The 25,314-nt window shown below is 43.2% G+C and overlaps 4 protein-coding genes across 4 annotated transcripts in view; 1 reads left to right on the top strand and 3 right to left on the bottom strand.

Annotated features, from left to right (window-relative positions):
• The window catches only part of ctdspl3 (CTD (carboxy-terminal domain, RNA polymerase II, polypeptide A) small phosphatase like 3), a 94,101-nt gene that overhangs the window by 15,962 nt on the left and 52,825 nt on the right, over positions 1–25,314 (top strand). The gene's annotated exons all lie outside the window — the stretch shown is intronic.
• Positions 353–3,573, bottom strand: LOC146372478 (uncharacterized). The gene has a single exon (XM_084953892.1). It carries the CDS (start codon positions 2,987–2,989, stop codon positions 674–676), a length of 2,316 nt encoding a protein of 771 aa, XP_084810018.1. The 5' UTR covers positions 2,990–3,573; the 3' UTR covers positions 353–673.
• On the bottom strand, positions 5,956–8,959 carry LOC146372477 (uncharacterized). Its single transcript, XM_084953893.1, has one exon. It carries the CDS (start codon positions 8,373–8,375, stop codon positions 6,060–6,062), a length of 2,316 nt encoding a protein of 771 aa, XP_084810019.1. The 5' UTR covers positions 8,376–8,959; the 3' UTR covers positions 5,956–6,059.
• Positions 11,342–19,723, bottom strand: LOC146372476 (uncharacterized). Its single transcript, XM_084953305.1, has 2 exons — positions 16,827–19,723; positions 11,342–13,812 (listed from the first exon to the last, which is right to left on the bottom strand). Exons 1-2 carry the CDS (start codon positions 19,137–19,139, stop codon positions 11,446–11,448), a joined length of 4,680 nt encoding a protein of 1,559 aa, XP_084809431.1. The 5' UTR covers positions 19,140–19,723; the 3' UTR covers positions 11,342–11,445.

The following is a 25,314-nucleotide window of genomic DNA, read 5'->3' as shown; positions in this document are numbered from 1 at the left end:
TCTTTGGTATATGGCGAGGCGCTGTGGACACCCAAGTTTGTGATTGTGTAGAATTTTCAAATCAATACCATGGTTGCATCTGCTGAAAATCTCTGTGAAGCTTAAATCTCAGTGACCTTGACTTCAAGGTCAGAGGCCAACTTTTTTGAAAATCAGAGGAGTTTCACATTTATAACACAGGTATGTCTACTAGGAGGCTGAAGGGTAGCACTATATATTTATAAACAATAAAAAAAAAACAATTATTAGGCAATTTATTTATTTCCAATTTGTATTGAATTTATTTCTGTTAACATGGTGTTTTTGGTCCGATTGAAGGACTGATGTGATGGTAAGGTGTCCGCTGCTCCGCTTTGAATATTGGTAGGCTTTTTTTTTTTTTTAATTTTCACAAGAATTGCTAGTTCCCCTAGAGTTTTGGCCACCCCAACAATCAGACGATTCCCTATGAGCAAGCATTTAGCAACAGTGGGAAGGAAAAACTCCCTCTAAAAGGAAGAAACCTTCGACAGAACCAGGCTCAGGAAGGGACAGCCATCTGCCGCGACTGGTTGGGGTGGGGGGAGTGAAAATTAAAAAAAAAAAAAAAAGCCAAAGTGATCATTATTGGAGCAGCTTAATGAATTTTTCCAGTGCTGTTAATATCCTTTTCCAACCCCAGTTTGTGTTTTTGTCACTTTTGCCCAAGGTGGAGGAAGCCATGCTGTAGATTGATTCTGTATGGTCTTTCAATGTCAATACAAGGGAACCTCTTAGAGAGGCCAGGGTTGAAAAAGGGATGCCGGAGAACCTCCGAGGGTGTTATCCGCTGGTGTGCATCCAAGGCCAACATCCCTTTAATTAAGCCGACAAATAAACGTTGGCCATTTTCAGGTCCTCGTCTAAACACCATTGCTTGTTCGAGGTCATCAAGACGCGTAAGTTTTATGTATCGAGTCTCCAGGGACTCATATCCTGTCTCGCACTGAAATTGTTGGTCAGTCTTAAATGTCCAGCGCTGTTGGTTGTAGTTGTCTTCAATGAAATAGTCTTCAGTGTACACGCCAGAGTCCAGAACATGATCTGGTGGCTGTCCTTGAGTCTCTATGATGAATTTCAAAACATCATATTCTCCATTTCCAGGGTAGAGTGGCACCCCTGTACCAAGTTCCACAGCTACCAGCCCCAAAGACCACATGTCAGCTGCTTCATTATAAGGAAGGCCAAGCATAACCTCAGGTGCACTATAACCAACCGTCCCCACACAATCACTAGGATTCACTGCAGACACAGGACATGCGAGGCCAAAGTCTATAAGTCTGACTTTGACTGGAGACTCATGGCGGTTAACAACCATGATGTTTCCAGGTTTGAGGTCAGCATGCACTATTCCCACAGAACCTAGGTGTGACAGGGCATTTGTGAGTTGATGTAAAATTGGCCTGACTTCGCTTATGGGGAGACCCTGGGTTTTCCGGTCCCGTATGTAGTCCCACAGGCATTGATCAAGGAGTTCAAAGTTTAAGCAGACCCGCTCTCCGTCGTGGAAAAAGCCGTTCCATTTAACTATGTTGGCGGCATCTGGATCCAACCTTCTCAGCTGCTCCAGGATGAAAAGTTCCAGTTTTGCCTGTTGCAGAATATCAGGACGGTTCCTGTTGACTTTAATAGCCACAGCACGGTTGGTTTTGGTATCGCGACATTTGGCTACAATACCAAAGCCCCCTTCTCCGAGGAAAGCCTCTACCTTGTAGCGGTTTCCCAAAATGTTCCCTTCCACTATTTCAAGCTCACCTGAGTTGAAGGATGAGCTGGCTGACGCGTGGACGCATACTTGCTGAGAAAATTCAACCGAGTTTTGGAAACTGCAGTTGATTTTCTGTGATCTCTTGCTTTCCAAGTTTGAAGGGTGCTGAAAGACCACAGGGTTTTGTGGTCTTTCAACACTCATGTTAGTGCAAGGGGAACTCTTACGGTTGAAAAAGGGATGCCGGAGAACCTCCGAGGGTGTTATCCGTTGGTTTGCATCCAAGGCCAACATCCCTTTAATTAAGCTGACAAATAAACGTTGGCCATTTTCAGGTCCTCGTCCAAACACCATGACTTGTTCGAGGTCATCAAGACGTGTAAGTTTTATGTATCGAGTCTCCAGGGACTCATATCCTGTCTCGCACTGAAATTGTTTGTCAGTCTTAAATGTCCAGCGCTGTTGGTTGTAGTTGTCTTCAATGAAATAGTCTTCAGTGTACACGCCAGAGTCCAGAACATGATCTGGTGGCTGTCCCTGGGTCTGTATGATGAATTTCAAAACATCATAATAATTTCTCCCAGGGTAGAGTGGCACCCCTGTACCAAGTTCCACAGCTACCAGCCCCAGAGACCACATGTCAGCTGCTTCATTATAAGGAAGGCCAAGCATAACCTCAGGTGCACTATAACCAACCGTCCCCACACGGTCACCAGGCATTACTGCAGACGCAGGACATGCGAGGCCAAAGTCTATAAGTTTGACTTTGATGGGAGACTCATGGCGGTTAACAACCATGATGTTTCTAGATTTGAGGTCAGCGTGCACTATTCCCACAGAGCCCAGGTGTGACAGGGCATTTGTGAGTTGATGTAAAATTGGCCTGACTTCGCTTATGGGGAGACCCTGGTTTTTCCGGTCCCGTATGTAGTCCCACAGGCACTGATCAAGGATTTCAAAGTTTAAGCAGACCCGCTCTCCGTCATGGAAAAAGCCGTTCCATTTAACAATGTTGGCGGCATCTGGATCCAACCTTCTCAGCTGCTCCAGGATGAAAATTTCCAGTTTTGCCTGTTGCAGAGTATCAGGGTGGTTCCTGTTGACTTTAATAGCCACAGCACGGTTGGTTTTGGTATCGCGGCATTTGGCTACAATACCAAAGCCCCCTTCTCCAAGGAAAGCCTCTACCTTGTAGTGGTTTCCTAAAATGCTCCCTTTAACTATTTCAAGCTCATCTGAGCTGAAGGATGGGTTAGCTGACATGGTGGAATGTGTCGGCTTGATCGGTGAATTGCTGAGAAACGTGAAATTCTCTCAAAACGTTCCAAAAGGTTTTTGGTTGCTGTCAGGTCTACGTCCGTTAAGCACTAAAGTTTAACAGAGCAAAGCCCCTATTTGTGGGTTCTGCCTCTCAGCAAGATTATGACATAACAAAGGATCAAAGGCATTCTATTCTGGATCAAAGGCATTCTATTTTTTTCAGTTGAAACACTGAAAAAAAATAGTGTTTCAACAGGGCAGGCTGGCGCCCTATGGGACGCAGAGGTGATAGGGTAAGGATGCAGTGGATAAGATCCAGGATAAGATTTGCTTATCGGTCAGCTCATCAGTGAGCAGCCGCAGAATCACAGGTGCAGCTTGGCAGGAGATGGACTCAGGGTGAAGACACAAAATCAACAATGACAACACTGTTATTCTTTATTAGTGTGAATTAGGGCTGCCACAAACGATTATTTTGATAGTCGACTAGTCACCGATTATTTTTGCGATTAGTCGACTAATCAGATCATCATCCATTGGACGTACAGCTTATTGCACCAGCAGCATCTGCTCTTATATAACTATCATTAGCTTAGAGCTTTAAGTGTTTAAGGTATGTGCTAACTAAAAATAAAGGCAAGATGATAGTTTATTAAATTTTAATGAAATTTGCAGATTGTTTCGGTGAAGTTTAATAAACTCCTTGCTATCTAAAATATAACAGGACACTGGAGTATATTCTCGAGCATCTGGCACTTCTGATAATCAGCTGTCTGCTTGACGTTTATTCAGCTGTGTAAAAACTTTAACTTTAATCTCAGCCAAACCGATTTACTCAGGAACAAATAAAATACTAAAAAAAAAGCCAAACAATAACATTTTTAAGTTATCTAAGTGACTTATATATCATGTTTAACCTGAGTAGCGAAAGACGGTGGTGGGTTTGAAAACGATTTGCCGGGAGTCCGGTGCTCTCACGGGCTCTAGTGAGCCTTGCCCCCGGCTAGCTATCGAGCTGGTGGGTAACAGACGTCTCCGAAAACGTCGGAGCGCTTTTGAAAATATGTGGTGTCTTGATAAACTGAGCAGATATTTGAAGTTTACACAGCTACATTCTCGCCTGAAAATATGTTAAACGTTTATTTTGTGACCCAGAAAGAATAATAAGAGTAATATTAAAACTAACTAGCTGCTGCCATTGTTGGAAACTGAGCTGGGCTGCGCTATGAATTCTGCGACAGAGCTACTTCTTCTTCGGGGTTTAACGGCAGCTGGCATCCTTGTACATGCAGTGCTGCCATCTTCTGTTTCAGTCCGTTATTACACTCTTAAATCCTACTACTTATTCCTGCATCTTTTGGGATCTTACAAAGCTTCAAACGACGCGTCGACTATTAAATCAGTCGTCGACGATTTTGATAGTCGACGTAATCGTGACTAGTCGACTAATCGTGGCAGCCCTAGTGTGAATGCTGGTAAGCGTGTGTGTGTGTGTGTGTGTTTCAACTGCTGCTGTGTGCACAGTGTTTGCTCTACAGCCATCATTTTACCCTCACGTAGCCATCGTTGTTGTCTTTCCAACAGCATGTCTTTCAAAGCTCAGAGATGTAAACGTTTTTAAACTGTGTGGATCCAAGTGGAGGGATAATCCTCTAACCGACCCATAGAAATACATTATATTTTCAGACAGGAGTTTGTCTCAACAGCAGGAAAGACCCCACTTTTTAAATTGCTCCTGCGGCCAAAGTTTTGACAGCAGGAACATGAAGAACACACTGTTGTATAGAACAGGTCCTCGGGATCGTCACCGTTTGAAAATGATTTTGATGGGAGTTAGGGTCTTGGATTTAGAAGCAGTTGTTCAACAGGTGCACCGAGGCAGATTTGACAGGGTTTTGCCACAGAGTAATAGTATGTCAGTAGTTAGTCCTGGACAACTAGATCAAGCATTCCGATTGGCCCATGAAATTCAGGCTTCTGTTTGATTGGTGCATTTGTTTTCAGCAGCCAGGTGGTTCAGATCTGGGCTTTTGGAGTCAGTTGATGACTTTTAGAATCATCTTTTCTGACTGGATCATTAAAACTTAAAGCATTGATCTTTCTGCAGTGGATTCTCCCACATTTCAGTGATATGGTGAATAAAAGAATATTGTAAAGTCAAAATACACAACGTCGTAGTCTCACTTCAAGCACTTTATTCCTTACGTCATGTTTTTCCGCTCACCCACAATAAGAACAACCCACCGCAGGCAACAGTACTCTCGCGATGTAACAGAAAATAACAAGTTAACAATCTCCCTCTTTCTTTTTTAAAACACACACAAATAACAATTTTTAAATTGTTATTTGTGTGTTGTAATCTTTATAAAAAACCTAAAAAAAAAACCCCACCTCTTAATCTTTGGTATATGGCGAGGCGCTGTGGACACCCAAGTTTGTGATTGTGTAGAATTTTCAAATCAATACCATGGTTGCATCTGCTGAAAATCTCTGTGAAGCTTAAATCTCAGTGACCTTGACTTCAAGGTCAGAGGCCAACTTTTTTGAAAATCAGAGGAGTTTCACATTTATAACACAGGTATGTCTACTAGGAGGCTGAAGGGTAGCACTATATATTTATAAACAATCAAAAAAAAACAATTATTAGGCAATTTATTTATTTCCAATTTGTATTGAATTTATTTCTGTTAACATGGTGTTTTTGGTCCGATTGAAGGACTGATGTGATGGTAAGGTGTCCGCTGCTCCGCTTTGAATATTGGTAGGCTTTTTTTTTTTTTTTTAAATTTTCACAAGAATTGCTAGTTCCCCTAGAGTTTTGGCCACCCCAACAATCAGACGATTCCCTATGAGCAAGCATTTAGCAACAGTGGGAAGGAAAAACTCCCTCTAAAAGGAAGAAACCTTCGACAGAACCAGGCTCAGGAAGGGACAGCCATCTGCCGCGACTGGTTGGGGTGGGGGGAGTGAAAATTTAAAAAAAAAAAAAAGCCAAAGTGATCATTATTGGAGCAGCTTAATGAATTTTTCCAGTGCTGTTAATATCCTTTTCCAACCCCAGTTTGTGTTTTTGTCACTTTTGCCCAAGGTGGAGGAAGCCATGCTGTAGATTGATTCTGTATGGTCTTTCAATGTCAATACAAGGGAACCTCTTAGAGAGGCCAGGGTTGAAAAAGGGATGCCGGAGAACCTCCGAGGGTGTTATCCGCTGGTGTGCATCCAAGGCCAACATCCCTTTAATTAAGCCGACAAATAAACGTTGGCCATTTTCAGGTCCTCGTCTAAACACCATTGCTTGTTCGAGGTCATCAAGACGCGTAAGTTTTATGTATCGAGTCTCCAGGGACTCATATCCTGTCTCGCACTGAAATTGTTGGTCAGTCTTAAATGTCCAGCGCTGTTGGTTGTAGTTGTCTTCAATGAAATAGTCTTCAGTGTACACGCCAGAGTCCAGAACATGATCTGGTGGCTGTCCTTGAGTCTCTATGATGAATTTCAAAACATCATATTCTCCATTTCCAGGGTAGAGTGGCACCCCTGTACCAAGTTCCACAGCTACCAGCCCCAAAGACCACATGTCAGCTGCTTCATTATAAGGAAGGCCAAGCATAACCTCAGGTGCGCTATAACCAACCGTCCCCACACAATCACTAGGATTCACTGCAGACACAGGACATGCGAGGCCAAAGTCTATAAGTCTGACTTTGACTGGAGACTCATGGCGGTTAACAACCATGATGTTTCCAGGTTTGAGGTCAGCGTGCACTATTCCCACAGAACCTAGGTGTGACAGGGCATTTGTGAGTTGATGTAAAATTGGCCTGACTTCGCTTATGGGGAGACCCTGGGTTTTCCGGTCCCGTATGTAGTCCCACAGGCATTGATCAAGGAGTTCAAAGTTTAAGCAGACCCGCTCTCCGTCGTGGAAAAAGCCGTTCCATTTAACTATGTTGGCGGCATCTGGATCCAACCTTCTCAGCTGCTCCAGGATGAAAAGTTCCAGTTTTGCCTGTTGCAGAATATCAGGACGGTTCCTGTTGACTTTAATAGCCACAGCACGGTTGGTTTTGGTATCGCGACATTTGGCTACAATACCAAAGCCCCCTTCTCCGAGGAAAGCCTCTACCTTGTAGCGGTTTCCCAAAATGTTCCCTTCCACTATTTCAAGCTCACCTGAGTTGAAGGATGAGCTGGCTGACGCGTGGACGCATACTTGCTGAGAAAATTCAACCGAGTTTTGGAAACTGCAGTTGATTTTCTGTGATCTCTTGCTTTCCAAGTTTGAAGGGTGCTGAAAGACCACAGGGTTTTGTGGGCTTTCAACACTCATGTTAGTGCAAGGGGAACTCTTACGGTTGAAAAAGGGATGCCGGAGAACCTCCGAGGGTGTTATCCGTTGGTTTGCATCCAAGGCCAACATCCCTTTAATTAAGCTGACAAATAAACGTTGGCCATTTTCAGGTCCTCGTCCAAACACCATGACTTGTTCGAGGTCATCAAGACGCGTAAGTTTTATGTATCGAGTCTCCAGGGACTCATATCCTGTCTCGCACTGAAATTGTTTGTCAGTCTTAAATGTCCAGCGCTGTTGGTTGTAGTTGTCTTCAATGAAATAGTCTTCAGTGTACACGCCAGAGTCCAGAACATGATCTGGTGGCTGTCCCTGGGTCTGTATGATGAATTTCAAAACATCATAATAATTTCTCCCAGGGTAGAGTGGCACCCCTGTACCAAGTTCCACAGCTACCAGCCCCAGAGACCACATGTCAGCTGCTTCATTATAAGGAAGGCCAAGCATAACCTCAGGTGCACTATAACCAACCGTCCCCACACGGTCACCAGGCATTACTGCAGACGCAGGACATGCGAGGCCAAAGTCTATAAGTTTGACTTTGATGGGAGACTCATGGCGGTTAACAACCATGATGTTTCTAGATTTGAGGTCAGCGTGCACTATTCCCACAGAGCCCAGGTGTGACAGGGCATTTGTGAGTTGATGTAAAATTGGCCTGACTTCGCTTATGGGGAGACCCTGGTTTTTCCGGTCCCGTATGTAGTCCCACAGGCACTGATCAAGGATTTCAAAGTTTAAGCAGACCCGCTCTCCGTCATGGAAAAAGCCGTTCCATTTAACAATGTTGGCGGCATCTGGATCCAACCTTCTCAGCTGCTCCAGGATGAAAATTTCCAGTTTTGCCTGTTGCAGAGTATCAGGGTGGTTCCTGTTGACTTTAATAGCCACAGCACGGTTGGTTTTGGTATCGCGGCATTTGGCTACAATACCAAAGCCCCCTTCTCCAAGGAAAGCCTCTACCTTGTAGTGGTTTCCTAAAATGCTCCCTTTAACTATTTCAAGCTCATCTGAGCTGAAGGATGGGTTAGCTGACATGGTGGAATGTGTCGGCTTGATCGGTGAATTGCTGAGAAACGTGAAATTCTCTCAAAACGTTCCAAAAGGTTTTTGGTTGCTGTCAGGTCTACGTCCGTTAAGCACTAAAGTTTAACAGAGCAAAGCCCCTATTTGTGGGTTCTGCCTCTCAGCAAGATTATGACATAACAAAGGATCAAAGGCATTCTATTCTGGATCAAAGGCATTCTATTTTTTTCAGTTGAAACACTGAAAAAAAATAGTGTTTCAACAGGGCAGGCTGGCGCCCTATGGGACGCAGAGGTGATAGGGTAAGGATGCAGTGGATAAGATCCAGGATAAGATTTGCTTATCGGTCAGCTCATCAGTGAGCAGCCGCAGAATCACAGGTGCAGCTTGGCAGGAGATGGACTCAGGGTGAAGACACAAAATCAACAATGACAACACTGTTATTCTTTATTAGTGTGAATTAGGGCTGCCACAAACGATTATTTTGATAGTCGACTAGTCACCGATTATTTTTGCGATTAGTCGACTAATCAGATCATCATCCATTGGACGTACAGCTTATTGCACCAGCAGCATCTGCTCTTATATAACTATCATTAGCTTAGAGCTTTAAGTGTTTAAGGTATGTGCTAACTAAAAATAAAGGCAAGATGATAGTTTATTAAATTTTAATGAAATTTGCAGATTGTTTCGGTGAAGTTTAATAAACTCCTTGCTATCTAAAATATAACAGGACACTGGAGTATATTCTCGAGCATCTGGCACTTCTGATAATCAGCTGTCTGCTTGACGTTTATTCAGCTGTGTAAAAACTTTAACTTTAATCTCAGCCAAACCGATTTACTCAGGAACAAATAAAATACTAAAAAAAAAGCCAAACAATAACATTTTTAAGTTATCTAAGTGACTTATATATCATGTTTAACCTGAGTAGCGAAAGACGGTGGTGGGTTTGAAAACGATTTGCCGGGAGTCCGGTGCTCTCACGGGCTCTAGTGAGCCTTGCCCCCGGCTAGCTATCGAGCTGGTGGGTAACAGACGTCTCCGAAAACGTCGGAGCGCTTTTGAAAATATGTGGTGTCTTGATAAACTGAGCAGATATTTGAAGTTTACACAGCTACATTCTCGCCTGAAAATATGTTAAACGTTTATTTTGTGACCCAGAAAGAATAATAAGAGTAATATTAAAACTAACTAGCTGCTGCCATTGTTGGAAACTGAGCTGGGCTGCGCTATGAATTCTGCGACAGAGCTACTTCTTCTTCGGGGTTTAACGGCAGCTGGCATCCTTGTACATGCAGTGCTGCCATCTTCTGTTTCAGTCCGTTATTACACTCTTAAATCCTACTACTTATTCCTGCATCTTTTGGGATCTTACAAAGCTTCAAACGACGCGTCGACTATTAAATCAGTCGTCGACGATTTTGATAGTCGACGTAATCGTGACTAGTCGACTAATCGTGGCAGCCCTAGTGTGAATGCTGGTAAGCGTGTGTGTGTGTGTGTGTGTTTCAACTGCTGCTGTGTGCACAGTGTTTGCTCTACAGCCATCATTTTACCCTCACGTAGCCATCGTTGTTGTCTTTCCAACAGCATGTCTTTCAAAGCTCAGAGATGTAAACGTTTTTAAACTGTGTGGATCCAAGTGGAGGGATAATCCTCTAACCGACCCATAGAAATACATTATATTTTCAGACAGGAGTTTGTCTCAACAGCAGGAAAGACCCCACTTTTTAAATTGCTCCTGCGGCCAAAGTTTTGACAGCAGGAACATGAAGAACACACTGTTGTATAGAACAGGTCCTCGGGATCGTCACCGTTTGAAAATGATTTTGATGGGAGTTAGGGTCTTGGATTTAGAAGCAGTTGTTCAACAGGTGCACCGAGGCAGATTTGACAGGGTTTTGCCACAGAGTAATAGTATGTCAGTAGTTAGTCCTGGACAACTAGATCAAGCATTCCGATTGGCCCATGAAATTCAGGCTTCTGTTTGATTGGTGCATTTGTTTTCAGCAGCCAGGTGGTTCAGATCTGGGCTTTTGGAGTCAGTTGATGACTTTTAGAATCATCTTTTCTGACTGGATCATTAAAACTTAAAGCATTGATCTTTCTGCAGTGGATTCTCCCACATTTCAGTGATATGGTGAATAAAAGAATATTGTAAAGTCAAAATACACAACGTCGTAGTCTCACTTCAAGCACTTTATTCCTTACGTCATGTTTTTCCGCTCACCCACAATAAGAACAACCCACCGCAGGCAACAGTACTCTCGCGATGTAACAGAAAATAACAAGTTAACAATCTCCCTCTTTCTTTTTTAAAACACACACAAATAACAATTTTTAAATTGTTATTTGTGTGTTGTAATCTTTATAAAAAACCTAAAAAAAAAACCCCACCTCTTAATCTTTGGTATATGGCGAGGCGCTGTGGACACCCAAGTTTGTGATTGTGTAGAATTTTCAAATCAATACCATGGTTGCATCTGCTGAAAATCTCTGTGAAGCTTAAATCTCAGTGACCTTGACTTCAAGGTCAGAGGCCAACTTTTTTGAAAATCAGAGGAGTTTCACATTTATAACACAGGTATGTCTACTAGGAGGCTGAAGGGTAGCACTATATATTTATAAACAATCAAAAAAAACCAATTATTAGGCAATTTATTTATTTCCAATTTGTATTGAATTTATTTCTGTTAACATGGTGTTTTTGGTCCGATTGAAGGACTGATGTGATGGTAAGGTGTCCGCTGCTCCGCTTTGAATATTGGTAGGCTTTTTTTTTTTTTTTTAAATTTTCACAAGAATTGCTAGTTCCCCTAGAGTTTTGGCCACCCCAACAATCAGACGATTCCCTATGAGCAAGCATTTAGCAACAGTGGGAAGGAAAAACTCCCTCTAAAAGGAAGAAACCTTCGACAGAACCAGGCTCAGGAAGGGACAGCCATCTGCCGCGACTGGTTGGGGTGGGGGGAGTGAAAATTTAAAAAAAAAAAAAAGCCAAAGTGATCATTATTGGAGCAGCTTAATGAATTTTTCCAGTGCTGTTAATATCCTTTTCCAACCCCAGTTTGTGTTTTTGTCACTTTTGCCCAAGGTGGAGGAAGCCATGCTGTAGATTGATTCTGTATGGTCTTTCAATGTCAATACAAGGGAACCTCTTAGAGAGGCCAGGGTTGAAAAAGGGATGCCGGAGAACCTCCGAGGGTGTTATCCGCTGGTGTGCATCCAAGGCCAACATCCCTTTAATTAAGCCGACAAATAAACGTTGGCCATTTTCAGGTCCTCGTCTAAACACCATTGCTTGTTCGAGGTCATCAAGACGCGTAAGTTTTATGTATCGAGTCTCCAGGGACTCATATCCTGTCTCGCACTGAAATTGTTGGTCAGTCTTAAATGTCCAGCGCTGTTGGTTGTAGTTGTCTTCAATGAAATAGTCTTCAGTGTACACGCCAGAGTCCAGAACATGATCTGGTGGCTGTCCTTGAGTCTCTATGATGAATTTCAAAACATCATATTCTCCATTTCCAGGGTAGAGTGGCACCCCTGTACCAAGTTCCACAGCTACCAGCCCCAAAGACCACATGTCAGCTGCTTCATTATAAGGAAGGCCAAGCATAACCTCAGGTGCGCTATAACCAACCGTCCCCACACAATCACTAGGATTCACTGCAGACACAGGACATGCGAGGCCAAAGTCTATAAGTCTGACTTTGACTGGAGACTCATGGCGGTTAACAACCATGATGTTTCCAGGTTTGAGGTCAGCGTGCACTATTCCCACAGAACCTAGGTGTGACAGGGCATTTGTGAGTTGATGTAAAATTGGCCTGACTTCGCTTATGGGGAGACCCTGGGTTTTCCGGTCCCGTATGTAGTCCCACAGGCATTGATCAAGGAGTTCAAAGTTTAAGCAGACCCGCTCTCCGTCGTGGAAAAAGCCGTTCCATTTAACTATGTTGGCGGCATCTGGATCCAACCTTCTCAGCTGCTCCAGGATGAAAAGTTCCAGTTTTGCCTGTTGCAGAATATCAGGACGGTTCCTGTTGACTTTAATAGCCACAGCACGGTTGGTTTTGGTATCGCGACATTTGGCTACAATACCAAAGCCCCCTTCTCCGAGGAAAGCCTCTACCTTGTAGCGGTTTCCCAAAATGTTCCCTTCCACTATTTCAAGCTCACCTGAGTTGAAGGATGAGCTGGCTGACGCGTGGACGCATACTTGCTGAGAAAATTCAACCGAGTTTTGGAAACTGCAGTTGATTTTCTGTGATCTCTTGCTTTCCAAGTTTGAAGGGTGCTGAAAGACCACAGGGTTTTGTGGGCTTTCAACACTCATGTTAGTGCAAGGGGAACTCTTACGGTTGAAAAAGGGATGCCGGAGAACCTCCGAGGGTGTTATCCGTTGGTTTGCATCCAAGGCCAACATCCCTTTAATTAAGCTGACAAATAAACGTTGGCCATTTTCAGGTCCTCGTCCAAACACCATGACTTGTTCGAGGTCATCAAGACGCGTAAGTTTTATGTATCGAGTCTCCAGGGACTCATATCCTGTCTCGCACTGAAATTGTTTGTCAGTCTTAAATGTCCAGCGCTGTTGGTTGTAGTTGTCTTCAATGAAATAGTCTTCAGTGTACACGCCAGAGTCCAGAACATGATCTGGTGGCTGTCCCTGGGTCTGTATGATGAATTTCAAAACATCATAATAATTTCTCCCAGGGTAGAGTGGCACCCCTGTACCAAGTTCCACAGCTACCAGCCCCAGAGACCACATGTCAGCTGCTTCATTATAAGGAAGGCCAAGCATAACCTCAGGTGCACTATAACCAACCGTCCCCACACGGTCACCAGGCATTACTGCAGACGCAGGACATGCGAGGCCAAAGTCTATAAGTTTGACTTTGATGGGAGACTCATGGCGGTTAACAACCATGATGTTTCTAGATTTGAGGTCAGCGTGCACTATTCCCACAGAGCCCAGGTGTGACAGGGCATTTGTGAGTTGATGTAAAATTGGCCTGACTTCGCTTATGGGGAGACCCTGGTTTTTCCGGTCCCGTATGTAGTCCCACAGGCACTGATCAAGGATTTCAAAGTTTAAGCAGACCCGCTCTCCGTCATGGAAAAAGCCGTTCCATTTAACAATGTTGGCGGCATCTGGATCCAACCTTCTCAGCTGCTCCAGGATGAAAATTTCCAGTTTTGCCTGTTGCAGAGTATCAGGGTGGTTCCTGTTGACTTTAATAGCCACAGCACGGTTGGTTTTGGTATCGCGGCATTTGGCTACAATACCAAAGCCCCCTTCTCCAAGGAAAGCCTCTACCTTGTAGTGGTTTCCTAAAATGCTCCCTTTAACTATTTCAAGCTCATCTGAGCTGAAGGATGGGTTAGCTGACATGGTGGAATGTGTCGGCTTGATCGGTGAATTGCTGAGAAACGTGAAATTCTCTCAAAACTTTCCAAAAGGTTTTTGGTTGCTGTCAGGTCTACGTCCGTTAAGCACTAAAGTTTAACAGAGCAAAGCCCCTATTTGTGGGTTCTGCCTCTCAGCAAGATTATGACATAACAAAGGATCAAAGGCATTCTATTCTGGATCAAAGGCATTCTATTTTTTTCAGTTGAAACACTGAAAAAAAATAGTGTTTCAACAGGGCAGGCTGGCGCCCTATGGGACGCAGAGGTGATAGGGTAAGGATGCAGTGGATAAGATCCAGGATAAGATTTGCTTATCGGTCAGCTCATCAGTGAGCAGCCGCAGAATCACAGGTGCAGCTTGGCAGGAGATGGACTCAGGGTGAAGACACAAAATCAACAATGACAACACTGTTATTCTTTATTAGTGTGAATTAGGGCTGCCACAAACGATTATTTTGATAGTCGACTAGTCACCGATTATTTTTGCGATTAGTCGACTAATCAGATCATCATCCATTGGACGTACAGCTTATTGCACCAGCAGCATCTGCTCTTATATAACTATCATTAGCTTAGAGCTTTAAGTGTTTAAGGTATGTGCTAACTAAAAATAAAGGCAAGATGATAGTTTATTAAATTTTAATGAAATTTGCAGATTGTTTCGGTGAAGTTTAATAAACTCCTTGCTATCTAAAATATAACAGGACACTGGAGTATATTCTCGAGCATCTGGCACTTCTGATAATCAGCTGTCTGCTTGACGTTTATTCAGCTGTGTAAAAACTTTAACTTTAATCTCAGCCAAACCGATTTACTCAGGAACAAATAAAATACTAAAAAAAAAGCCAAACAATAACATTTTTAAGTTATCTAAGTGACTTATATATCATGTTTAACCTGAGTAGCGAAAGACGGTGGTGGGTTTGAAAACGATTTGCCGGGAGTCCGGTGCTCTCACGGGCTCTAGTGAGCCTTGCCCCCGGCTAGCTATCGAGCTGGTGGGTAACAGATGTCTCCGAAAACGTCGGAGCGCTTTTGAAAATATGTGGTGTCTTGATAAACTGAGCAGATATTTGAAGTTTACACAGCTACATTCTCGCCTGAAAATATGTTAAACGTTTATTTTGTGACCCAGAAAGAATAATAAGAGTAATATTAAAACTAACTAGCTGCTGCCATTGTTGGAAACTGAGCTGGGCTGCGCTATGAATTCTGCGACAGAGCTACTTCTTCTTCGGGGTTTAACGGCAGCTGGCATCCTTGTACATGCAGTGCTGCCATCTTCTGTTTCAGTCCGTTATTACACTCTTAAATCCTACTACTTATTCCTGCATCTTTTGGGATCTTACAAAGCTTCAAACGACGCGTCGACTATTAAATCAGTCGTCGACGATTTTGATAGTCGACGTAATCGTGACTAGTCGACTAATCGTGGCAGCCCTAGTGTGAATGCTGGTAAGCGTGTGTGTGTGTGTGTTTCAACTGCTGCTGTGTGCACAGTGTTTGCTCTACAGCCATCATTTTACCCTCACGTAGCCATCGTTGTTGTCTTTCCAACAGCATGTCTTTCAAAGCTCAGAGATGTAAACGTTTTTAAACTGTGTGGATCCAAGTGGAGGGATAATCCTCTAACCGACCCATAGAAATACATTATATTTTCAGACAGGAGTTTGTCTCAACAGCAGGAAAGACCCCACTTTTTAAATTGCTCCTGCGGCCAAAGTTTTGACAGCAGGAACATGAAGAACACACTGTTGTATAGAACAGGTCCTCGGGATCGTCACCGTTTGAAAATGATTTTGATGGGAGTTAGGGTCTTGGATTTAGAAGCAGTTGTTCAACAGGTGCACCGAGGCAGATTTGACAGGGTTTTGCCACAGAGTAATAGTATGTCAGTAGTTAGTCCTGGACAACTAGATCAAGCATTCCGATTGGCCCATGAAATTCAGGCTTCTGTTTGATTGGTGCATTTGTTTTCAGCAGCCAGGTGGTTCAGATCTGGGCTTTTGGAGTCAGTTGATGACTTTTAGAATCATCTTTTCTGACTGGATCATTAAAACTTAAAGCATTGATCTTTCTGCAGTGGATTCTCCCACATTTCAGTGATATGGTGAATAAAAGAATATTGTAAAGTCAAAATACACAACGTCGTAGTCTCACTTCAAGCACTTTATTCCTTACGTCATGTTTTTCCGCTCACCCACAATAAGAACAACCCACCGCAGGCAACAGTACTCTCGCGATGTAACAGAAAATAACAAGTTAACAATCTCCCTCTTTCTTTTTTAAAACACACACAAATAACAATTTAAAAATTGTTATTTGTGTGTTGTAATCTTTATAAAAAACCTAAAAAAAAAACCCCACCTCTTAATCTTTGGTATATGGCGAGGCGCTGTGGACACCCAAGTTTGTGATTGTGTAGAATTTTCAAATCAATACCATGGTTGCATCTGCTGAAAATCTCTGTGAAGCTTAAATCTCAGTGACCTTGACTTCAAGGTCAGAGGCCAACTTTTTTGAAAATCAGAGGAGTTTCACATTTATAACACAGGTATGTCTACTAGGAGGCTGAAGGGTAGCACTATATATTTATAAACAATCAAAAAAAAACAATTATTAGGCAATTTATTTATTTCCAATTTGTATTGAATTTATTTCTGTTAACATGGTGTTTTTGGTCCGATTGAAGGACTGATGTGATGGTAAGGTGTCCGCTGCTCCGCTTTGAATATTGGTAGGCTTTTTTTTTTTTTAATTTTCACAAGAATTGCTAGTTCCCCTAGAGTTTTGGCCACCCCAACAATCAGACGATTCCCTATGAGCAAGCATTTAGCAACAGTGGGAAGGAAAAACTCCCTCTAAAAGGAAGAAACCTTCGACAGAACCAGGCTCAGGAAGGGACAGCCATCTGCCGCGACTGGTTGGGGTGGGGGGAGTGAAAATTAAAAAAAAAAAAAAAGCCAAAGTGATCATTATTGGAGCAGCTTAATGAATTTTTCCAGTGCTGTTAATATCCTTTTCCAACCCCAGTTTGTGTTTTTGTCACTTTTGCCCAAGGTGGAGGAAGCCATGCTGTAGATTGATTCTGTATGGTCTTTCAATGTCAATACAAGGGAACCTCTTAGAGAGGCCAGGGTTGAAAAAGGGATGCCGGAGAACCTCCGAGGGTGTTATCCGCTGGTGTGCATCCAAGGCCAACATCCCTTTAATTAAGCCGACAAATAAACGTTGGCCATTTTCAGGTCCTCGTCTAAACACCATTGCTTGTTCGAGGTCATCAAGACGCGTAAGTTTTATGTATCGAGTCTCCAGGGACTCATATCCTGTCTCGCACTGAAATTGTTGGTCAGTCTTAAATGTCCAGCGCTGTTGGTTGTAGTTGTCTTCAATGAAATAGTCTTCAGTGTACACGCCAGAGTCCAGAACATGATCTGGTGGCTGTCCTTGAGTCTCTATGATGAATTTCAAAACATCATATTCTCCATTTCCAGGGTAGAGTGGCACCCCTGTACCAAGTTCCACAGCTACCAGCCCCAAAGACCACATGTCAGCTGCTTCATTATAAGGAAGGCCAAGCATAACCTCAGGTGCGCTATAACCAACCGTCCCCACACAATCACTAGGATTCACTGCAGACACAGGACATGCGAGGCCAAAGTCTATAAGTCTGACTTTGACTGGAGACTCATGGCGGTTAACAACCATGATGTTTCCAGGTTTGAGGTCAGCGTGCACTATTCCCACAGAACCTAGGTGTGACAGGGCATTTGTGAGTTGATGTAAAATTGGCCTGACTTCGCTTATGGGGAGACCCTGGGTTTTCCGGTCCCGTATGTAGTCCCACAGGCATTGATCAAGGAGTTCAAAGTTTAAGCAGACCCGCTCTCCGTCGTGGAAAAAGCCGTTCCATTTAACTATGTTGGCGGCATCTGGATCCAACCTTCTCAGCTGCTCCAGGATGAAAAGTTCCAGTTTTGCCTGTTGCAGAATATCAGGACGGTTCCTGTTGACTTTAATAGCCACAGCACGGTTGGTTTTGGTATCGCGACATTTGGCTACAATACCAAAGCCCCCTTCTCCGAGGAAAGCCTCTACCTTGTAGCGGTTTCCCAAAATGTTCCCTTCCACTATTTCAAGCTCACCTGAGTTGAAGGATGAGCTGGCTGACGCGTGGACGCATACTTGCTGAGAAAATTCAACCGAGTTTTGGAAACTGCAGTTGATTTTCTGTGATCTCTTGCTTTCCAAGTTTGAAGGGTGCTGAAAGACCACAGGGTTTTGTGGTCTTTCAACACTCATGTTAGTGCAAGGGGAACTCTTACGGTTGAAAAAGGGATGCCGGAGAACCTCCGAGGGTGTTATCCGTTGGTTTGCATCCAAGGCCAACATCCCTTTAATTAAGCCGACAAATAAACGTTGGCCATTTTCAGGTCCTCGTCCAAACACCATGACTTGTTCGAGGTCATCAAGACGCGTAAGTTTTATGTATCGAGTCTCCAGGGACTCATATCCTGTCTCGCACTGAAATTGTTTGTCAGTCTTAAATGTCCAGCGCTGTTGGTTGTAGTTGTCTTCAATGAAATAGTCTTCAGTGTACACGCCAGAGTCCAGAACATGATCTGGTGGCTGTCCCTGGGTCTGTATGATGAATTTCAAAACATCATAATAATTTCTCCCAGGGTAGAGTGGCACCCCTGTACCAAGTTCCACAGCTACCAGCCCCAGAGACCACATGTCAGCTGCTTCATTATAAGGAAGGCCAAGCATAACCTCAGGTGCACTATAACCAACCGTCCCCACACGGTCACCAGGCATTACTGCAGACGCAGGACATGCGAGGCCAAAGTCTATAAGTTTGACTTTGATGGGAGACTCATGGCGGTTAACAACCATGATGTTTCTAGATTTGAGGTCAGCGTGCACTATTCCCACAGAGCCCAGGTGTGACAGGGCATTTGTGAGTTGATGTAAAATTGGCCTGACTTCGCTTATGGGGAGACCCTGGTTCTTCCGGTCCCGTATGTAGTCCCACAGGCACTGATCAAGGATTTCAAAGTTTAAGCAGACCCGCTCTCCGTCATGGAAAAAGCCGTTCCATTTAACAATGTTGGCGGCATCTGGATCCAACCTTCTCAGCTGCTCCAGGATGAAAATTTCCAGTTTTGCCTGTTGCAGAGTATCAGGGTGGTTCCTGTTGACTTTAATAGCCACAGCACGGTTGGTTTTGGTATCGCGGCATTTGGCTACAATACCAAAGCCCCCTTCTCCAAGGAAAGCCTCTACCTTGTAGTGGTTTCCTAAAATGCTCCCTTTAACTATTTCAAGCTCATCTGAGCTGAAGGATGGGTTAGCTGACATGGTGGAATGTGTCGGCTTGATCGGTGAATTGCTGAGAAACGTGAAATTCTCTCAAAACTTTCCAAAAGGTTTTTGGTTGCTGTCAGGTCTACGTCCGTTAAGCACTAAAGTTTAACAGAGCAAAGCCCCTATTTGTGGGTTCTGCCTCTCAGCAAGATTATGACATAACAAAGGATCAAAGGCATTCTATTCTGGATCAAAGGCATTCTATTTTTTTCAGTTGAAACACTGAAAAAAAATAGTGTTTCAACAGGGCAGGCTGGCGCCCTATGGGACGCAGAGGTGATAGGGTAAGGATGCAGTGGATAAGATCCAGGATAAGATTTGCTTATCGGTCAGCTCATCAGTGAGCAGCCGCAGAATCACAGGTGCAGCTTGGCAGGAGATGGACTCAGGGTGAAGACACAAAATCAACAATGACAACACTGTTATTCTTTATTAGTGTGAATTAGGGCTGCCACAAACGATTATTTTGATAGTCGACTAGTCACCGATTATTTTTGCGATTAGTCGACTAATCAGATCATCATCCATTGGACGTACAGCTTATTGCACCAGCAGCATCTGCTCTTATATAACTATCATTAGCTTAGAGCTTTAAGTGTTTAAGGTATGTGCTAACTAAAAATAAAGGCAAGATGATAGTTTATTAAATTTTAATGAAATTTGCAGATTGTTTCGGTGAAGTTTAATAAACTCCTTGCTATCTAAAATATAACAGGACACTGGAGTATATTCTCGAGCATCTGGCACTTCTGATAATCAGCTGTCTGCTTGACGTTTATTCAGCTGTGTAAAAACTATAACTTTAATCTCAGCCAAACCGATTTACTCAGGAACAAATAAAATACTAAAAAAAAAGCCAAACAATAACATTTTTAAGTTATCTAAGTGACTTGTATATCATGTTTAACCTGAGTAGCGAAAGACGGTGGTGGGTTTGAAAACGATTTGCCGGGAGTCCGGTGCTCTCACGGGCTCTAGTGAGCCTTGCCCCCGGCTAGCTATCGAGCTGGTGGGTAACAGACGTCTCCGAAAACGTCGGAGCGCTTTTGAAAATATGTGGTGTCTTGATAAACTGAGCAGATATTTGAAGTTTACGCAGCTACATTCTCGCCTGAAAATATGTTAAACGTTTATTTTGTGACCCAGAAAGAATAATAAGAGTAATATTAAAACTAACTAGCTGCTGCCATTGTTGGAAACTGAGCTGGGCTGCGCTATGAATTCTGCGACAGAGCTACTTCTTCTTCGGGGTTTAACGGCAGCTGGCATCCTTGTACATGCAGTGCTGCCATCTTCTGTTTCAGTCCGTTATTACACTCTTAAATCCTACTACTTATTCCTGCATCTTTTGGGATCTTACAAAGCTTCAAACGACGCGTCGACTATTAAATCAGTCGTCGACGATTTTGATAGTCGACGTAATCGTGACTAGTCGACTAATCGTGGCAGCCCTAGTGTGAATGCTGGTAAGCGTGTGTGTGTGTGTGTTTCAACTGCTGCTGTGTGCACAGTGTTTGCTCTACAGCCATCATTTTACCCTCACGTAGCCATCGTTGTTGTCTTTCCAACAGCATGTCTTTCAAAGCTCAGAGATGTAAACGTTTTTAAACTGTGTGGATCCAAGTGGAGGGATAATCCTCTAACCGACCCATAGAAATACATTATATTTTCAGACAGGAGTTTGTCTCAACAGCAGGAAAGACCCCACTTTTTAAATTGCTCCTGCGGCCAAAGTTTTGACAGCAGGAACATGAAGAACACACTGTTGTATAGAACAGGTCCTCGGGATCGTCACCGTTTGAAAATGATTTTGATGGGAGTTAGGGTCTTGGATTTAGAAGCAGTTGTTCAACAGGTGCACCGAGGCAGATTTGACAGGGTTTTGCCACAGAGTAATAGTATGTCAGTAGTTAGTCCTGGACAACTAGATCAAGCATTCCGATTGGCCCATGAAATTCAGGCTTCTGTTTGATTGGTGCATTTGTTTTCAGCAGCCAGGTGGTTCAGATCTGGGCTTTTGGAGTCAGTTGATGACTTTTAGAATCATCTTTTCTGACTGGATCATTAAAACTTAAAGCATTGATCTTTCTGCAGTGGATTCTCCCACATTTCAGTGATATGGTGAATAAAAGAATATTGTAAAGTCAAAATACACAACGTCGTAGTCTCACTTCAAGCACTTTATTCCTTACGTCATGTTTTTCCGCTCACCCACAATAAGAACAACCCACCGCAGGCAACAGTACTCTCGCGATGTAACAGAAAATAACAAGTTAACAATCTCCCTCTTTCTTTTTTAAAACACACACAAATAACAATTAAAAAATTGTTATTTGTGTGTTGTAATCTTTATAAAAAACCTAAAAAAAAAACCCCACCTCTTAATCTTTGGTATATGGCGAGGCGCTGTGGACACCCAAGTTTGTGATTGTGTAGAATTTTCAAATCAATACCATGGTTGCATCTGCTGAAAATCTCTGTGAAGCTTAAATCTCAGTGACCTTGACTTCAAGGTCAGAGGCCAACTTTTTTGAAAATCAGAGGAGTTTCACATTTATAACACAGGTATGTCTACTAGGAGGCTGAAGGGTAGCACTATATATTTATAAACAATCAAAAAAAAACAATTATTAGGCAATTTATTTATTTCCAATTTGTATTGAATTTATTTCTGTTAACATGGTGTTTTTGGTCCGATTGAAGGACTGATGTGATGGTAAGGTGTCCGCTGCTCCGCTTTGAATATTGGTAGGCTTTTTTTTTTTTTAATTTTCACAAGAATTGCTAGTTCCCCTAGAGTTTTGGCCACCCCAACAATCAGACGATTCCCTATGAGCAAGCATTTAGCAACAGTGGGAAGGAAAAACTCCCTCTAAAAGGAAGAAACCTTCGACAGAACCAGGCTCAGGAAGGGACAGCCATCTGCCGCGACTGGTTGGGGTGGGGGGAGTGAAAATTAAAAAAAAAAAAAAAGCCAAAGTGATCATTATTGGAGCAGCTTAATGAATTTTTCCAGTGCTGTTAATATCCTTTTCCAACCCCAGTTTGTGTTTTTGTCACTTTTGCCCAAGGTGGAGGAAGCCATGCTGTAGATTGATTCTGTATGGTCTTTCAATGTCAATACAAGGGAACCTCTTAGAGAGGCCAGGGTTGAAAAAGGGATGCCGGAGAACCTCCGAGGGTGTTATCCGCTGGTGTGCATCCAAGGCCAACATCCCTTTAATTAAGCCGACAAATAAACGTTGGCCATTTTCAGGTCCTCGTCTAAACACCATGACTTGTTCGAGGTCATCAAGACGCGTAAGTTTTATGTATCGAGTCTCCAGGGACTCATATCCTGTCTCGCACTGAAATTGTTGGTCAGTCTTAAATGTCCAGCGCTGTTGGTTGTAGTTGTCTTCAATGAAATAGTCTTCAGTGTACACGCCAGAGTCCAGAACATGATCTGGTGGCTGTCCTTGAGTCTCTATGATGAATTTCAAAACATCATATTCTCCATTTCCAGGGTAGAGTGGCACCCCTGTACCAAGTTCCACAGCTACCAGCCCCAAAGACCACATGTCAGCTGCTTCATTATAAGGAAGGCCAAGCATAACCTCAGGTGCGCTATAACCAACCGTCCCCACACAATCACTAGGATTCACTGCAGACACAGGACATGCGAGGCCAAAGTCTATAAGTCTGACTTTGACTGGAGACTCATGGCGGTTAACAACCATGATGTTTCCAGGTTTGAGGTCAGCGTGCACTATTCCCACAGAACCTAGGTGTGACAGGGCATTTGTGAGTTGATGTAAAATTGGCCTGACTTCGCTTATGGGGAGACCCTGGGTTTTCCGGTCCCGTATGTAGTCCCACAGGCATTGATCAAGGAGTTCAAAGTTTAAGCAGACCCACTCTCCGTCGTGGAAAAAGCCGTTCCATTTAACTATGTTGGCGGCATCTGGATCCAACCTTCTCAGCTGCTCCAGGATGAAAAGTTCCAGTTTTGCCTGTTGCAGAATATCAGGACGGTTCCTGTTGACTTTAATAGCCACAGCACGGTTGGTTTTGGTATCGCGGCATTTGGCTACAATACCAAAGCCCCCTTCTCCAAGGAAAGCCTCTACCTTGTAGTGGTTTCCTAAAATGCTCCCTTTAACTATTTCAAGCTCATCTGAGCTGAAGGATGGGTTAGCTGACATGGTGGAATGTGTCGGCTTGATCGGTGAATTGCTGAGAAACGTGAAATTCTCTCAAAACTTTCCAAAAGGTTTTTGGTTGCTGTCAGGTCTACGTCCGTTAAGCACTAAAGTTTAACAGAGCAAAGCCCCTATTTGTGGGTTCTGCCTCTCAGCAAGATTATGACATAACAAAGGATCAAAGGCATTCTATTCTGGATCAAAGGCATTCTATTTTTTTCAGTTGAAACACTGAAAAAAAATAGTGTTTCAACAGGGCAGGCTGGCGCCCTATGGGACGCAGAGGTGATAGGGTAAGGATGCAGTGGATAAGATCCAGGATAAGATTTGCTTATCGGTCAGCTCATCAGTGAGCAGCCGCAGAATCACAGGTGCAGCTTGGCAGGAGATGGACTCAGGGTGAAGACACAAAATCAACAATGACAACACTGTTATTCTTTATTAGTGTGAATTAGGGCTGCCACAAACGATTATTTTGATAGTCGACTAGTCACCGATTATTTTTGCGATTAGTCGACTAATCAGATCATCATCCATTGGACGTACAGCTTATTGCACCAGCAGCATCTGCTCTTATATAACTATCATTAGCTTAGAGCTTTAAGTGTTTAAGGTATGTGCTAACTAAAAATAAAGGCAAGATGATAGTTTATTAAATTTTAATGGAATTTGCAGATTGTTTCGGTGAAGTTTAATAAACTCCTTGCTATCTAAAATATAACAGGACACTGGAGTATATTCTCGAGCATCTGGCACTTCTGATAATCAGCTGTCTGCTTGACGTTTATTCAGCTGTGTAAAAACTATAACTTTAATCTCAGCCAAACCGATTTACTCAGGAACAAATAAAATACTAAAAAAAAAGCCAAACAATAACATTTTTAAGTTATCTAAGTGACTTATATATCATGTTTAACCTGAGTAGCGAAAGACGGTGGTGGGTTTGAAAACGATTTGCCGGGAGTCCGGTGCTCTCACGGGCTCTAGTGAGCCTTGCCCCCGGCTAGCTATCGAGCTGGTGGGTAACAGACGTCTCCGAAAACGTCGGAGCGCTTTTGAAAATATGTGGTGTCTTGATAAACTGAGCAGATATTTGAAGTTTACGCAGCTACATTCTCGCCTGAAAATATGTTAAACGTTTATTTTGTGACCCAGAAAGAATAATAAGAGTAATATTAAAACTAACTAGCTGCTGCCATTGTTGGAAACTGAGCTGGGCTGCGCTATGAATTCTGCGACAGAGCTACTTCTTCTTCGGGGTTTAACGGCAGCTGGCATCCTTGTACATGCAGTGCTGCCATCTTCTGTTTCAGTCCGTTATTACACTCTTAAATCCTACTACTTATTCCTGCATCTTTTGGGATCTTACAAAGCTTCAAACGACGCGTCGACTATTAAATCAGTCGTCGACGATTTTGATAGTCGACGTAATCGTGACTAGTCGACTAATCGTGGCAGCCCTAGTGTGAATGCTGGTAAGCGTGTGTGTGTGTGTGTGTGTGTGTTTCAACTGCTGCTGTGTGCACAGTGTTTGCTCTACAGCCATCATTTTACCCTCACGTAGCCATCGTTGTTGTCTTTCCAACAGCATGTCTTTCAAAGCTCAGAGATGTAAACGTTTTTAAACTGTGTGGATCCAAGTGGAGGGATAATCCTCTAACCGACCCATAGAAATACATTATATTTTCAGACAGGAGTTTGTCTCAACAGCAGGAAAGACCCCACTTTTTAAATTGCTCCTGCGGCCAAAGTTTTGACAGCAGGAACATGAAGAACACACTGTTGTATAGAACAGGTCCTCGGGATCGTCACCGTTTGAAAATGATTTTGATGGGAGTTAGGGTCTTGGATTTAGAAGCAGTTGTTCAACAGGTGCACCGAGGCAGATTTGACAGGGTTTTGCCACAGAGTAATAGTATGTCAGTAGTTAGTCCTGGACAACTAGATCAAGCATTCCGATTGGCCCATGAAATTCAGGCTTCTGTTTG

The sequence above is a fragment of the Perissodus microlepis genome, chromosome 15 (genome assembly GCF_051167445.1).
Source record: "Perissodus microlepis isolate ML-2025 ecotype Zambia chromosome 15, ASM5116744v1, whole genome shotgun sequence".
NCBI classification, from domain to species: Eukaryota; Metazoa; Chordata; class Actinopteri; order Cichliformes; family Cichlidae; genus Perissodus; species Perissodus microlepis.
Note: the sequence above shows the minus strand (reverse complement) of the source record. Positions and strands in the feature narration are given on the sequence as shown.